The 16,790-nt window shown below is 39.8% G+C and overlaps 1 protein-coding gene across 2 annotated transcripts; it reads left to right on the forward strand.

Moving 5' to 3' along the window:
- The first annotated feature begins 70 nt into the window (after nt 1-70).
- On the forward strand, nt 71-10,552 carry GOLT1B (golgi transport 1B). Of its 2 annotated transcripts, XM_048933381.1 has the most exons (6): nt 112-223; nt 3,436-3,700; nt 4,120-4,211; nt 5,879-6,057; nt 8,564-8,645; nt 10,062-10,552. In XM_048933381.1, the coding sequence occupies exons 2-6, from the start codon at nt 3,673-3,675 to the stop codon at nt 10,098-10,100; spliced, it is 420 nt and encodes a 139-aa protein (XP_048789338.1). In that variant the 5' UTR covers nt 112-223; nt 3,436-3,672; the 3' UTR covers nt 10,101-10,552. The 2 variants fall into 2 exon arrangements, with proteins under 2 accessions (XP_048789339.1, XP_048789338.1); XM_048933382.1 differs by lacking the exon at nt 3,436-3,700 and having other exon boundaries at nt 71-223.
- Nucleotides 10,553-16,790: the final 6,238 nt, after the last annotated feature.

A 16,790-nucleotide genomic window follows, 5' to 3' on the forward strand; every position in this document is an offset into this window, starting at 1 on the left:
CTCGGCGGAACGAAGGCGGAGGGGCGGAGCCACTCGAACAAAGCGGCTGCTAATTGGGCGCCGGCCCGCCAATCGGCGCTGTCCTTTCAGCCGGCGGCGAGGCGAAGGGGGCTGCGTGTTTCCGGAAGACGTGGCCGTTGTCGCCCTGCTCCTGCCGTTCGGCTCTTTCTCCTTCCCCGCCGTCGCCCCGCCGCCACCATGATCTCCCTCTCGGACACGCAGAGTGAGCGCCGCGCCCTCGCCCCGTTGGCTCCCGGTGGGAGGGGAACGCGGGTCTCCCGCCGCGGCGGAGTGGCCGTCGGAGTGCTGGCGGGAGGGCTGAGTGAGCCCGGCATAGGGCCGCACGTGACGGACCCACCCCAGCGCCGCGCCCTTTGTTGGCGCTTCTCGCTTTCGGAGTATGGGCGAAGCACGGGGCCGGGTGGTGCGGTGGAGTCGCTGGGAGGGTCCGGCTCAGGCGGTGATTGCCGGCGGTAGGGGTGTGGGGGCCGAGAGGGAGCTCAGCTGCTGCTGTCAGCATCGCTGTGCTTTGAGGGACGCTATGGATGCGCTCATACCTTGGGGCGGCGGTACTGATGGGGCTCGTGGGGTGAAGCTGAAAGCGAGGGGGGTGTGAGCTTAGAATAGAGCCTTTCGGGGCCCTCCCAGCATCTTCAGGTGGGCGTTGGTCAACAGCTCTGCTGCTGCCGGCGTCTGCTTTGGGATGTGAGGTGTTTCGAGGTGGTGGTGTTGCTGCCTGGCGGTAATGGCAAGAAGAGAATGAATGAAAACTGACACTGGTACACAAAAGTGAGAATTGGCAGATGTCTGTTATCCCGTATGCCTCCATGTGGACGTTAATGGTTTTGAGTAAATACATATCAGTGTCTTTACTGTTCCTTTTAACTTTGTTACTGAATGGAGTGTTTGCAGGTGACATAGAAGGGGTTTTAAGGTGAGCAGCAGGCACTCAGTCTGAAGCAAATGAAGAACAGCTTGGACCTGATAGTAGTTTTGCTTTCCCTGACTAGGAATAGCTGGGGTTAAAGATGCTGAAAGGGAAAATTGAAAGAAATCAGAGGGCTTATAGGCATTGAAACTGCAAAGAAAAGGAGAATGTCATTCTTTTATTTAAGTTAATGCATCATAGAATCACAGAATCACAAGGTTGGAAACGACCTGCAAGATCATCTAGTCCAACCACCCTCCCATTCCTATCAGTGCCACAAGCTACTAAACCATACTAAACCATCATGCATGATGCATTCTCAGTATAGTTGTCATAAAAGGAAATGAGTGTTGTAATGTTGCTCGAAGGAGGACAAGTGTGAAAGCTGTAGGGAAAGGAAGTTTAACTTGATAGCAGAGCACTGAAAACACTGGTGAACCAACTGAGGCAAAGGATGTAAATGGGCAGTAAAGCGGGTTAGCAACACACAAGGTTAATGACTTCCTGAGAAATTCAGGTGCTATGCTCTGCTACTGGAATGGGTGTTAAATTTTAGAGCTAATTCTTACGTATATAATTTGTTAAAACCTTGTAGGCTTCACTTTTGCCCATTCCTCCGTTGTCCCATCCAAAGTATTCATTGGGAAAAAGAGCTCTGTTCACTGTTTGTACTTGTCTTAATTTCTTTTTGGGACACTGAGCTGTTAGCTTTAACTCAGAGCTGCGAGTAGTAGATGTAGTGTGAGGCTTTTGAATTTCAGCATTTTTCTAAGATATTTCTTCAGATGTTTTGAAACTCACTTCTGTTTGGGAAAATACAGAATTGTAACACAAAAAATAATTACTTTTATAAAAAAGGTAGTGTGTAGTACCGTCCCTTAACTTTCGTAACCAGTCTATCTTAAGACTTAGTATTTGCTAAGATTTTGGTGCTTTGCTGCACTACTCACACAATTCATGGGGTTTCTGTAGGAACACTGGGAATGTGTTGATCCCTCCCCTCTGCAAATTGCAGTTATTAAAGGATAGCTGTCACATGGCTGGAATGTGTATCTGCATTTCTAGACACTGAAAAAGTTGTATTTGAGTGATATATAGGAAGGCTTTTATGTCATGGGAGAAAGCATTCTAACAGTAGTTTATGCCCATCACAAAACTTCCTAGCTTGTTGTTTGCCAAGACTACAAAATGACAGGGCCAGACATACTTGACTTGATGTTCTTTGGAGGAAAAAAAAAACAGAACTAACACAGTTCTGATGTGATTGGATTGGTAACATTTACTTGAAATGAATCCAGAACTACTGCCCTCCATTGCCAGTATCTCATCTGCTTTCAGCAGTAACTTTGGGATGATGAGAATGGTGGGCATTTTTTTTCCTGTGCTAACCAGAGAGTATGGTTGATTTCTAAAGGGAAACTGAACCCACTGTGGCAGTAAGTGGTTACAAATGGTTTTCAAGTGAATCCAGAAGTGTTAGAGCTGTAATTGCAGCAGCTGTTGGGAGTTAGCTTCTGTTTCTTGCTCGCACCCCACTTTGTACTGTGTCTGAAGAAGGAATGAGTACTCGCTTCCCCTGGCAGCATATTTATCTTATTGGCAGCTGGTAATTCCTTTGGAATCCTGCCTCAGAGTGTTTTCTTTCCAGAATACAGATTGTTTCTGCTCTTCTAAAGTAAAGAGCACTAGAAGAAAGGGCAGACTACAATTCCTATGTTAGTTTCAGTCAGTTGATTCAGTGGAGATGCAATTTGCAATTCACTGTTTATTGCAGTTCATTGTAAGAAAGTACTGTAAATGTCTGCAGAGAGGTAATTGTCTTGTAATGATTTTAATACAGAGCGGTTAAAATGCTCATAGTAAAGCTTTAATGTGGCAGACTTAATACCATGATTTAACACCATGCGGTCAGCAGCCTTGCTGAAAGGAGAAGTTGGGGAATCTGGACGTTGCTGTAACAAATCTCTTTACTCTGAGCTGTTTGGGAATTTTTTGTTGTAAATTAAGCATCTGAAGTTGACAGTGTTATGATCCTTCATTCCTGAGCTCTTCAGGCAATGTTAAATGGTATGTTTTGCAGTCAAAAGAGCAAATAAAAATACGTTTAGATATCTCTTCCAGATTTAATTTGGCTAGTGGTATCAGTGAAGGGCTTTTTGTTTGTTAGGCCTAGGCCACACAAAAATACTGACATCTTTAAAGTATACTGGATTGCCAGCCTGCCTGTATTAATACTGTTAGTTAATGTTGTTTTTGCTAGCTGTGTGTTTGTCCAGTATATTTCTAAATTCTCCAGTCATGATGGTGAGTGCGTGGATAAACACCAAAGCTTTTACAGCTAAGATTGCTTCTGTTCCTGTTATTTCTTGTATTCGGTCTGTGTGAGAGTGACAGGAAGGCCATAGGCATTTAATTTTAAAGGTGTGATGTACTTCTGTGTATATTCTTCAAAATACCTCAGAGGCTATTGTCAAATGATGGTTTTAATCGTAGCCTGACATTTCCAGGCAAATGAATCTTCCATCCTGCTCTTGCCTATCCAATATTTCTTGAACAACCTTGACCGACAGGCAGAGCTCAGAGATAGATACCGCCTACGAGTCCTGTGAAAACTGACAGCTGGCAGGAGACCCAAGCTAATGTTTAACAGCCATCAGCATGTGTTATATGGAAGCAGCCTGCAGCATTAATCTGTGTTGCATTTAATCCGGAAGTTGGGAAAATGGGATTGCCATGCATGTAACATGGAACGTGAGGTCTCAGGAGGACGAGGTACTTGTGTGTTTGCAATAAGCATTATGGGATAAGAGTTGCAAATAGAAAACAAGGTTTTATTATCTGTTCCCAAAATAGTCCTTGCTAGCAGTAAATCAAAAGGGATGTTTGCCATATGTGTATATCCATACATGCTTTTGTTGCATTCAATTTCAGTACATTGTTAAATTGATCCTTTTTATGATAAGCAGTTCCCAAACATCTCTTTTTCTGGTATTGAAATAACTGGTTTATACAGGACTAGCTTTATTTGTACGTTCAGGGAAATTTTTAAGTAGTCATGAAATAGTCTGTGAGCTTGTCTATGAATTTAAACTTCCTGTGTGTTGCATCTTCCAAGTTTGTATCAATTTCTAAGCATGAGTTTTTCCTGTTACCATGTTATGTAATATACTTAATTTTATTTCTCCTTGCAGAGATCGGAATGGGTTTAACAGGTTTTGGAGTGTTTTTCCTTTTCTTTGGAATGATACTCTTCTTTGACAAAGCTCTTCTTGCTATTGGAAATGTAAGTGTGTATCTTTTAAGTATATATTATAATTAAAAATAAACTTAGAAGATTATATATTTTCAATTAGAAACTGGGTCATAACAGGTACTGTGGTAACTTAGTGTAAAGGAAGAGTTATGCGCAGTGATCTGAGTGAATCATTTTCTCTGATTAACATTAGAGAAGCTCACATCAGTCTTAATGTTGTATCTCCAGGTCAGGCCTGTGGTATGTTGGTCTGACAAGCAGCAGCTTGTCCTACAGTTATGCTGATGCAAATAAGACTTCTAGATTAGCTATCATTACTAACACTTTCTTTTTATGGTCTTGTAAGGTAACTGTAAAAGCTAGGTATCTATTTGAATAAGAATGCTGATGGTGTGTTCTGTGCATTCTGTTAAATGCTGTTTTGCTGTGCTTTATTAGGATGGAGAGAAGCATGAATTGCTGGTAATGGCTTAGGAGAGCAGATCACCACAACAGAAAGCTGAAATATCTTCAGTTTTTACCAAAATGAAATTTTTGCTTAAGCAGGATAGAAAATAAATCCTAGGTCAGGTACATAAAATAACATGGTGTTTTCTAAATCTGATACTGCTGTGCCCCAGCTGTTGTCAGCTTTGCCAGCCAGCGAGCCCAGCTTGATAGAGATTTGTGTCCTCCTTTGATTACCAAAAGTCTGTGGACAAAATGGACCAGTTTCAATCTGTGACAGCAGTATCAACTACTGCGGTTTGTTGGATGGAAACTCTATAAATGTTCTTCGAATTTGGGTGCACACTGAAAAAGTAGAGAATAAAACAGTGCTTATATTGCTGTGTTTCTAAGATAAGGTGGAAATGCAAGATCCAGTTTGGGGAAAATAATGAGAATGTAGGTAGGAAGAGACGGTTAAAAGCAGTGTGGTAACCAGAGATAACACAAGAAAAGTTACTATATATCATTAGAGGAAAGTTTAATTATAAAAGAGAAGGGGTAAAAGGCGGTAAGGAAGTAGCTTCATGTTTGTGGTTTGTGTTTGTTTTCTGGTGTTTTTTTTTTTTTTTTTACATAACATAAACTTGAATTTCATCTGTTAGTTATGAGTAAAATCTGAGATGTAATCTCTTTCCAGAAAAGATGTTGCCCAGATGTATGCTTACAGATTAAAGTAATGCTCTGCTGCTGAAGGATACTCAAAACAGTTTTAGCTAGGCTAGACTGCTGTGATGATGGTCAGCCTACACTGGAACTAGTGAATAGTAGTAGCCTGTTACACAGACAAAATTAAGGAAGATAGCTGATAATGCCCTTCAGCTTTTTTCTTGTTTTGCCTTTGCAATGATCGGCACAAGCTATTGAAGATGACCATCATAGGGTGCTTCTGAGCATGTCTGTTCCCAGTTATAGGAGTCTTAGCTGTTAGTGATACTAATCTTCAGTACTGACTGCAGGTAACGACTGTATTTATATTACAGGAAAGACAGCTGTTGTCACCAGGTCTTCTGACATGATTATGCTTGTTAGAGGCCACGAAGGTAGACTCTTAAAATCACTAATAAGTTCTCTCATTGTTAATCTCCATATTAAAATAAGTTGTGCAAAAATGCAGTCTAATTTTGTAGATTAATAATATGTGCTTCCATTCTAAACTTAGGAATGTATTTAGCTGTGTTCTTTATTTGGTTGGTTTTTGTCTCTTCTAGGTTTTATTTGTGGCTGGCTTGGCTTTTGTTATTGGTTTAGAAAGAACATTTAGATTCTTCTTCCAAAAACACAAAATGAAAGCAACGGGCTTTTTCCTGGGTGGTGTGCTGATAGTTCTGATTGGTTGGCCTTTAATAGGAATGATTCTTGAAATTTATGGGTTCTTCCTATTATTCAGGTAAGACTTGCTTCAAAATTGCTTTCTATATTGATGTATTGAGGAGCACATGTACTTGCTTAGTGTACTTATTACAACTGGGAAAACATTCTTTGAGTGTTCACTTCTGCTGGATTTTGTTTAAAGCTGTTGGGTTATATTTGCAAGAAGTGAAAAGGTTCCAGGACTCAAATTTGCTGATGTTGGTGAGGCAGATATCAAACTGACTTCTGGCAATGTAGCTTATATCTAATCCAATAACTGTACAGCTTCAAAATATTTGGGAGATCAAATTGTTGTAAGTGCCAAGTTTTAAGTATTTCCATATAAAAGAAAACTAAAATGCCTATATTTTCTTGGTTTTGTTGGTTGAGTTGTTGGTCGTTCGGCTTTTTTGGTGGAGAGTTTGTTCTTTGAATTAATAAATGAGGCAAAATATGTGCTTACAAACATCTTAGCCTCCAAACCTTGCAGGTGAGGAGGTGGCTTCTGTGATGTGCTGTTGTGCCCTGTTTGCAATGTATGAGATGCTGGTTTTGGTTACTGATGTCTGAAACGACTTAAGCATTTGTTTCTCCTCTATGTAGATGTTACATACTTAATAACATTACAACAGGTATGTTGCATCTGTTACAACATGTCATTTAACTTACAATTAATTGTAAGGGTGAAAGAACCTGGGTTGTTGCAACATACCATTTATTTCCGTGGTTGAAGTTCCATACTTCAGAAAACAAAGTAAGAAAGTGTGTTAATATAAGTAAGAAGGGAAGATTTTGTTGGTTCCTGGACTTCTCTTTTAAAGACAAAATTCCATCTAATGCTTATTTATTTAACATAAGGCCCACTGAATTGTTATCTCAAAGTCACTAGGACTACATCTTACCCTGAAAAGTGTCAACAACTGATAAATAATTCCAAATGAATTTTTAAACTTGCCTCTAAACAACTTTTCCTACTTCTTGATACTTGCTAAGAATTGTATCTCTTGTTACAGTGCTAGCAAGTTACTACTTCAAGCAAAGCTCTTTGTTTTGCTTCAGATTTGTCAGTATCAACTGTAATTATGTTTTTGGGAACTTTTTGTGTGGTAGGTGCACTGTATTATACTTTATTTGGTCTCTTTATTTATTTATTTATTTTAGACCACTAAAACAATTCCACCAGAATTTTTGTGTGTAGACAGTTCTCTTGTCCAATTAGACTTCTTGTATGAAGTCATCTTTCATACTCTGTAGAAGAAATTGCACGAAGCAAAGCTTTTAGGTACTGGTAGCCAGGAACACTTAAACAGTTAATAATGATAATACATGTTTTACTGCAGTGAGAGAGATGCAGTTGTGATTTTACTCTGGATTATATCCAGAATGTCCTTCCCTTTATTTAGCGTACTGCCAGAAGTTTCCTATCAGAGGTTCAGTTCTTTGCCTTTACACATTCAAATTGCATTCCCTGGAGACAGCTATTACAGTACAGTCTCTTTTCTCATAGTCTAAACTGCTCTCAGAGCCTTGTTCAGATCAAAGATATCTGAAGTTCTTGTTAAAGATGCTATCCTAACTATAATGGCTATTTTGCATTCTTGGCTACACCAATTACACGTCTGTCTGTTAGAAGTGGTTTTTGTGCCCTGCATCATGGTACGTAGGTTCAGTGTAATGATCTGGTCTTTAAAAAAGAATAATAATATATGGATAGCCCAGGGAGGAGGGAGGACTTATTGGTATTGATATGATCCAACAAAATTGTTTTTACCAGCAAGAGGATGGTGAATAGTGAAATTCCTCTGGTCAGACATGACAGGTGGATTTAGATGCCAATCCTTATTCTATGCTGGGAAGTGTATAGCTCAGCTAGAGAACATACAATGCCAGTACCAGCTGAATTGCTGCAGTTGACTTCAGACAGCTGAGATACTGCCACAGAAAATCCTTCTTCCTGCTGCAGGGACAAACAGGTAGTGCAGGGGCTAGACCCTGCCAGCTGTAAAAGGCAGCAACTCCTGGCTCGTCATTCAAATTTCTGACACTACATGTATTTGTCAATTATGTGAGTGCACAAACATGTTGTGCTTAATTTTCTTTAATCGATTAAACGCTGCCATATCTGGTTTCAAAGTGGATTACCTAGAATTACCTTCCAAGTGTTTTTACATTGGATATAGGAAGATGAGTGATATTGCAAGAATGTATTTCCTATAAGGTTAAAAAAAAGTTATCTCAATGTTTATAATAATTTTGAGAAAGTAGATGAGAACATCAGTTCTCTTGACTAAGTTGGATATTCATCTCTTAGTTAATTCTCTGAACAGCTGATTCTGAGGGTTGCCAACTATGAGGAAAATGTTTACCTCAATTTAAAATAATCTTTCTGTTTGTTTGTTTTTTCTTTGCTAAATGTCTGTTCATGTACTTGGTGAAGTAATTTTCAGTGAAGGAATGACAGCACTTGAATTTCCAGTTCTTCAGAGCAACGTTAGAATAGTTTGTTTATAAAAACTAATACAATATTTTTATCTAACCTAAAGGGGGTTCTTTCCTGTGGTGATTGGCTTTATTAGAAGAGTTCCAGTCCTTGGTTCTCTCTTGAATTTACCTGGTATAAGCTCGGTAAGTGTTTGGCACTTAATGTAAAATGCAAGGCTTTTGCTATTATTCCTATTTCATTACTATTGCAGTAGCACAAATGCATTGGGAGTAAATAAGATACAGCTTTTTGTAACAATGAATTTGAATGTATTACTGCATAGTTTTTGAACGGTACAAATAACCCTCAAATAACCCTCGTTCCCAGTGAGAGGCTTTCAAATGTAAAAGAAACAACACCTTTGCAGAAGCTGCCCCTGCTTAAGCCTTGTGAAGGGGAAAAAGCCCTGGATTGTGAGTCAGGATTGTGACTATGAATACTGGTTCCTGCCTCACTGCTGGCCCTAGGTGACCACAGACAGGCAAACCGTGCAACTGTTCTGTTGTGCCTCTTCTGTTCTGTGCCTCTTCTCCTGCCTGTCAGAGAGAGGCATTTCTCCTCTTTGTGCAGCATCTGGATGTATCTAAGAAAAGTAGTCTGTAGTAACAAAGAGGTTTGCACAGTGTTAATTTGCAGCTTGCATGGTGAATCCAGAAACTCTCATTATGCATAATCATTCATCAAGTACAACATTTATTCAGGCCTGCTGTAACGGATTGATTCTTGGCTATTTACTAAGCTCTGTACTTCTTCAAATGCAGTTTTCCATTTTCTTAACTAAGTAACCAGGGATTCTTATCTAAGTAGCCAGTAAATGGGTGCCAGAAAGATGGTAATCTAGGTAGGGTATTTTGGTCAACTGCTTTTACTGTGATAATTTCTGTATGTATTTTAACACAAATGTTTTTAACCCTGGTTTTGAAAGCTACAGTTTTAATAGCTACTGCTTAAAAATTTATAGGGGACGTAACTAAGAGATATATCAGTCTGTATTTTAAAAATCAGTTTTCAAGATCATGTGTTCCAATTGTACAGCTTAGGCCACGTTCTGGCTCATCGTTCATGATCAATTGAATGTTTTACTTGTCAATTGATCTTGTCTACTCACGTTTAATTTGATCATAATGGGGTTAAATCTTCTTTTAAAAAGATAATTGTTAATGTTTTATTCAAAGCCTACGTAGGCTCAGAAGAGAATCCACAGTAATGGTCAGTTGAAATATCTTACTTGGTCTTCTAATGCATGTGTGGCTGATACCGCATTGTTTTGTTTTAATCATTAAGCTAGCAGTGGTATCTGTATTCTTCTATTTCCTTTTTCATTCTCTTGCATCTTCATGTTGCACTGTTAATGTCTTATATAAGAAAACATGTCATCTAGAAACACAGTTGCAATGCAAGATTTTTAATTTCACAAACTTAAATCATGAAACCTTGGTGAGTACTACTCTCATTTTCAGTTACATACCAACTGTGCAAACAGCAAGTTGCATCTGAGACTAATTAAATTGTACATAAGTGTATTGTAGCTTAAAGCTTCTTTTGTTTCTTTTTTGCAGCTTGTAGATAAAGTTGGAGAAAGCAACAACATGGTATAATGACAAGAGGGCAGAAGACTGATTCTAAACTTATTGTATTATTTATAAAATCCTTTTGAAGAATACTCAGCACAAAGATTAAGTTGTGTACAAAGGAAAGGCTTGTAACATTCTTTACATAACAGTTTAAATTAAAACGTATAGTCGACAGTATACATTAGAAGCTGGGCAAGTATGCTTCTAGGAAAAGTAACTCCAGAGTTCAGGAAGTAAACTGAAGAGGTGAAAGTCATGGAATAACTCACATTACAACTGTTCAAGACTGTGTTTGTTGGTTTTGGAAAAGGTAATGAACCCTTCCGGATTTAAAGGTGCCTGTACTTTACCTCCTCATTGTGAAGGTGCAGTAGAGCAAACAGGCCTCCATTTTTAAGGTCACTCCAACTTCTCCAACCTTCCTCTTGTTACCCTCAGAATGCAAAACAAACAAACCAAAAAAAAAAAAAAAATAAGCAGAGTACAGAGAACTTGTGTAACAGGAGATGCACCTTTGCATGAAAGTTGAGATGACTGTTCATCTCTAAGTATATCATGACTAAAAAGGAAATCCTGCACACTTCTGTTGTATGCATTTCTGTAAATATGTGGTTGAAATAAAACATTAAGATAATGTTTCAAAGCCAAATGTAAGTTGACTGTATTTGCCTTCCATTTTGGAATATGCAGAAGGTCAGTCTTCAGTAACTTCAGTCTTAAGTGTTGATTCCGAACATGTAGAGTTCAACAGGGAACTCTAGAAACTGACTTACACTCCTTCCAGTTTGTTCTTCTTGAGTCATGTTATGTCTGCATCCAGGTGAGAATGTAGCCCCTTCTCACTAACGTGGAAACTTCAAAATGTGTTTGGTTAAAAAAAAAAAAAGCACTTGGTTACGGTGCTGACATGGATCTTGTGAAATGTATCTTATCAACATATGAACCTTTTGTTTTTAAATGGTTTGAAGCTAAGGTTTCTTTGTTTATTCTGGAACTACAAGTTGACGTTTATTTTTTACAGTAATAAAATGAAAACTTAAAACTCTGTGTATGTGAGTCTCTGGGGAGCAAATTTAGTGAATGGGCTAATTAACAATCAAGTGCCAATCTCAGCGTTACATAACTTGTTCCTTGAGTTATCTTCAAACCTTCAAATAACTCAAAACTTGTATCTGTCATAACAACAACTTAGCCGTTGCCTGGAGTATGTGTCCCCCACTAATGCAAAGGTCACGTTTCTGCTTCTCTTGGAATGTTAAACATTGTGTACTTTCAATAGATACAGCTATAGATACCTAACAAAAAGTGATCATTAAGTGATCACTGCATTTGTGAAGGTTTTGGGGATTTTCTGTTTTAATGTTCTTTTTCCCTTCAAATGTAATCCTGAAAACTTACTGAAATGCAATGATAGTATTTCACCTAGCTATGTAGTCTTAAAGGCCTAATGACTGATCTTATTATTATGCAGTTAAAATTGGTATTTTTTTCAAAACATCTTTTAAGAATTCTCAGATACTGTTTTGGAAGTTGCTACAAAGCTTTTTGTATAAGGCACCAGTGTTTTCTCATTGCAGCTGCATTAATGTTAATGGAATGGCTGTGACCTAGTATTTCTAACTCCTATATTTAATTAGTTTCCTTCTCAAACAGGCACAAAATGATTCACTGGGAGGAAAAAATGCCATGACAGTTAGTGAACAGTATCTGAGAAGACACATCAGTGTTTTCTTGAATGTTTATATGAAAAAGTTGGCTATATTTGCCTGATAGCATGTGTTACATATGGACTAAATGTGACTTGTGGCTCCTACCTCAAGAGATGAACCAGTTTTAACTGTTCCTGCGGATCTGTTGTGTGTTAAATGACTAGAAATAACACTACAGCTGTTCAGCAAACTCATCACGTTTGCTTTGGTAGAGCAGTAGTCTGTACTGTGGGAATCAAGTGCTGTTTAAAGCAGTGTTCATCATTTACATTACAAGTCAGCTACCTGAAGATTTTTCTTGTCTTTTGAAAAGTAAGCTGATGGGACAGGTGGATCACGCCATGTGACTGGAGCTCTAACTGAAAGCAGATAGCTTGGTAAGCCGAAGTTCTTTCATCGACAAGAAATCTGACATCTTTCAGTGGTAATGAATGCATTACTGTGTATTATCTTTTAGCCCTCTGGAATTGAGATGTAGTCAGTTCATCTTGCTCCTGTTTAATTTTTTGTTTTAAATGAAAAGTCAATTTTTGTCAGTTTTGAACTGTTGTGAAATGCATCTGAGGGAACAAAAGGGTATGCTGAGTTTCACAGAGTCTTAATCCCTCAAGGTAATGTTGTCTTTTAGATGGTTTTGCCAAGATAAATGTGGGTGGCAGCAATGGTCTAAACTACTTAGCCTTAAATGTTTCTGTTGTTTAAAAAAAAAAAATCTCTAACAGAAACATATTTGGAACGTTTCCTCTTTCATATGTAATTTATAATTGCTGCTTTAAAAAAAAATTGTAAGGGTGGATTTCATTCTGAGCAAATGGATACTGTAAATATACTTGTCATATCTTGAATAAATGGTTACCTTTTTCTATAATTTGTCTTTGTGTCTCTTTACACCTGAATGCTGAGAAAACGTTTTGACAGGTATTCCTTTCCAAAGGTTAAGGAGTATGTGCTTTTCCATCTTATGGTGATTTTACTTTCATAGTGAATAGTCTTTGATTAATCTTAATTTAAAAGTTTGTCTCTTACAATAAGTATTCTTTTACATAAGCATCTGCCCCTTGCTTTTGTAGGCATCTTCCTGTACATAATAGGGTGCTGCTTGATCCCAGGGGCAATCCACTGACAATGCATAGCTTCCAGGTGAATAGGACATTCTCAATTGCAGTGTATGATGTTTTCCATTGCTTTGTTGCTCACTACTGTGTAATCCTGAGCACCTTGAGCTTTAGTACTTTGGTCAAAATCTATTTCTGAAGACAAGAGCTACAATCGCAGTCACAATCCCAGCTGTTTTTCATGTTCTAGTTTCAAACATCACAACGTGAAAATCACAATTAGATTGGAAACTTTGCTAAACTACCATGTCCTCTTCATGCAAGAAGAGAGGAAATAAGTGAAAGTTTAGGAGAAAAAAAGATGTGTCTAGAACTTATGTCAGGTTCTTATCCCTCTATTTCAAGCACACAAGTGTGATCTCTGTATCCCAGAGAGTGGCCTGATAAGCAGGCTTTGTTATTCTGTAGTGATGTGCAAGCTTGCATCCCACTGCTGTGGATTTTCATAGAGAAAGTAGAATACCAAAGCAGGAATTTAAATTTGTTGTTGAGGTGTGCTTGTTCTAAGTACTAGGTGGTGCTCTAAAAACTTAGTTTGACTGAAGTTTTAGCCTTTCTACTAGCTTTGGTAAAGTTGGTTATATCCTAAGAAGGTGGTTGTATCCAAGGAGTTAATGCTTCCTGGTTTAAAAAAGAAAAAAAAACTCCGAGTACACCTAGTTGTATCTGTTAAACTGTGAGAGATATAATCTAAATCTTTGTATAGTTTATGGCCAATTACTTTTGGGGAGCCGTTGCCATTTATTAACCAAGAATACTTTGACATTGTTATTGCTCACAATATGGTACTGCTATTTTAAGAGACTATCAGCAAGGTTATAAAAGACATCTCTGCAGAAGATGTCACAAGGCAAGACTTTATTTGATTACTTTAAAGCAATCTCCTTGCCAAGTTTCAAGCTAATTTCAAGATATAGGCTATTCTAGCTGCCACCTTTCTGGTTTGCTTAATTATAAAGCTGAAAAAGTAAAGTTCACTTCCCTATAATGACTGTAGGTTTCCCTGCAGTCCCTTTTAATATGTTGCTACCAGCCCTTGGTCTCCATCTCTGGCTGCTGTGTCCTGGCTTCCTTTGGCTATTACTTCTACTCTTCATGTTACCATTATCAGCTCTGACAGCACCAGTGTGCCATTTCCAGTCTTTTTTAATAAACAGTTTTGGCTTTTGTGGCCCCCTATTGTTCTCAGCTTTATCCCTGCAGTATTGGTCTTGGCACATTAAAACATTTCAGAAAATCTGCAACTCGTGCTTAGTCTAACAGGGATTCTGAAGTTACCGTAATCCCCGTCCAAGCAAATTTCAACACATTTTTAATATGCTAATGCATCCCCCTCAACTACGTGATAATTTGCAGAAAAAAAATGACAGAAGTGATGCGGAGTAATTTAGTGTGAAACTCATGATGCCGAAGTCGGGATTTGTAAACAGATCTTGAGATATATCTCCAAGATGCACGCGTGTGATAGAGCCATCCTTAGCAGCTAGTTTATCTGCTCGCTGAAAGCTGTGTATCTGCCACCCTGCAGCGGGGCCGCCAGGGGGAGCTGCGAGGAAGAGAAACGTCGGTGCTTCCCAGAAACGCTTCTTGGAAATTTTTGGTCAGTCTGCAGTATTTCTGTGGAGTCTCTGTAAATTTCAATTTAGACTTGGTGAACTGCCTTGTAGTTTTAAACCGCCAAATGAGTGTTGAACTTTTTACAGAGAGCCACTCACTGTGAAACGCGTGGAGCTGGCCTGTCTCTCAGCTGGCAGCGTTCAAAGCAGTCATGCTGAAATTCGAGGATGAATGAGGACAGTCAGCATTCAGCTTGCGACAATGCAGTTGCCTGACCGTCTTCCTTTCTCCAGTCACTCAAAAGCTCTTCCACTAAAATCAGAAAAAGCATGATTTGCAGTTTATACTGTTTTAGTGTGAAGGACATTTTTGGTAAAAAAAAAAAATTGTCCCCCTCCTTCCATCCCATTATGTCTGTCTTTCAAAATATATGTCATTTTCCTCTTCAAACAGAATCACAGAGTCATTGTGGTTGGAAGGTGTTTCTGGAGATCATCCAGCACAAACCCCCTGCTAAAAAAGGTTCCCTACCATAAATTGCACAGGAAAGTGTCCAGGAGAATTTAGACTATCTCCAGAGAAGATAACCCCACTACCTCTCTGGGCAGCCTGTTCCAGTGCTCTGTCATCCTCAAAGTAAAGAATTTCTTATGCTCAGCTCAAACTTCTCCTGTTCCAGTTTGTGCCCACTGCCACTTGTCCTGTCACTGGCCACCACCCAGAACAGCCTGGCTCTATTCACCTGACTCCCGCCCATTAGATATTTGTAAGCATTGACAAAACCCCCTTCTCTGTCTTCTCTAGTCCGAACAACCCCATGTCTCTCAGCCTTTCCTTTAAAGGAGATGCTTCAAGCTCCTCATCATCTTTATGACCCTCCACTGGATTCTCCCCAGCAGTTCCCTGTTTTTCTTGAATAGGGGAGCCCAAAACTGGATGCAGTACTTCAGACATGGCCTCAGCAGTTCTGGAAAGGGGGAGGATTGCCTCCCTTGACCTGCTGGCCACACTCTTTTCAAGGATACCGCTGGTATTCTTGGCCACACGAGCACACTACTGTTTCATATCACTGTTGTGTACATGCATGAGGATGTGCACGTGTGTTTCCATGGGACATACGTCATGCCTCGTTACCGGCTGAACTTGGAAAGGTGGGAGCTGCAGCTGCACCTATGGGTGTGAGACAGAGACATCCAGATCCCCTGGACATCCCCTCCAGGGGGAACCAAGATGGGTTCCAGTAGACAAGCGGCAGAAATCAAATCCCCAAGTTCTTGAGCTTATCAAAGGCAGCAGCATTATAATATCCCTTAATCCTGTCCCTCCAGTATGAGGAAATGTGGGAACTACCGAGTCTTCCAGTGGCCTGGCTGGCTGCCTGTTATGTTGAACTATCTAGTGTATGTGAAAGATTATCCTAAAATTGCAGCCTCCTTTCTTTCCCAACCTCCCCAAATAAAAAGACAATAGCTTCATTTCCCTTCTTCCATTTTTTCCAGCAGGCGGGGCAGGGGAAGAAGCAGCTCAGCAGTTATGGCATCTTAGGAATTACATCAGGTATGGGAAAATGGGCTGACTGGGAATCATCTCCCTTCCCTGAAAAGGTGGAAGATTGGATCGGTTTTGACAAACGCTCTGGAATCACTAAGGATGCATTCGGTGGCGCCAGCTGAGGTGGGTTCTGCTGTGTGCTGGGCCTCTGCCCCTATGCACAGCTTGCAGTGGCTCCCACACCATGCTTTCTGCCTCCGGTAGCACCTAACTTCCACCAAAAAGTCTCCTTGAAGCCCTCAGTCCATCAGCATTGTGCATGGCAGGCAGCAGCTGAGGCAGGGTTGTCAGAACCTTCTGGAAGAGGCGGGAGGAACCTGCAAGCCACCCATGGCCATGGCCGGGGAGGCTGTGAGGAGAGGCAGAAGGTGAGTGGCTGTAAATTGAGCTGGAATCAACACTGGCAACAAACTCTGTTCCTGATTAACTCTTGGGTTGTTTTTCTTGACTCTTGGGGTAGAAATAAGTGACAGGCTCACAAAGTGCTTATTGTGTAAAAATGCTGTTTTCCCAATGCAGGAGGCATGGTGTTTGTTCCCAATTTCCATTACCCTTGCACAGAAAAACTTTTCCCCTTCAGCCTTTTTCTTGGTGTTCTCCTGGTTGTCAGGTGCTCTGTTACCACGTTCATCTCTTTTTATGATATTTTTAGATGTTTCTTTCTCTGAATTGATTGTGCAATCTGTAGTCCTTTACTGTGATGCCAGCTTAAGCACTTTCCACCCTTCAGCACCTACAACAATTTACTTCCTCCTCCTACGCTTTTTATCAGGGATTTTTTA

Source organism: Lagopus muta, chromosome 1 (genome assembly GCF_023343835.1).
Source record: "Lagopus muta isolate bLagMut1 chromosome 1, bLagMut1 primary, whole genome shotgun sequence".
Taxonomy (NCBI): Eukaryota; Metazoa; Chordata; class Aves; order Galliformes; family Phasianidae; genus Lagopus; species Lagopus muta.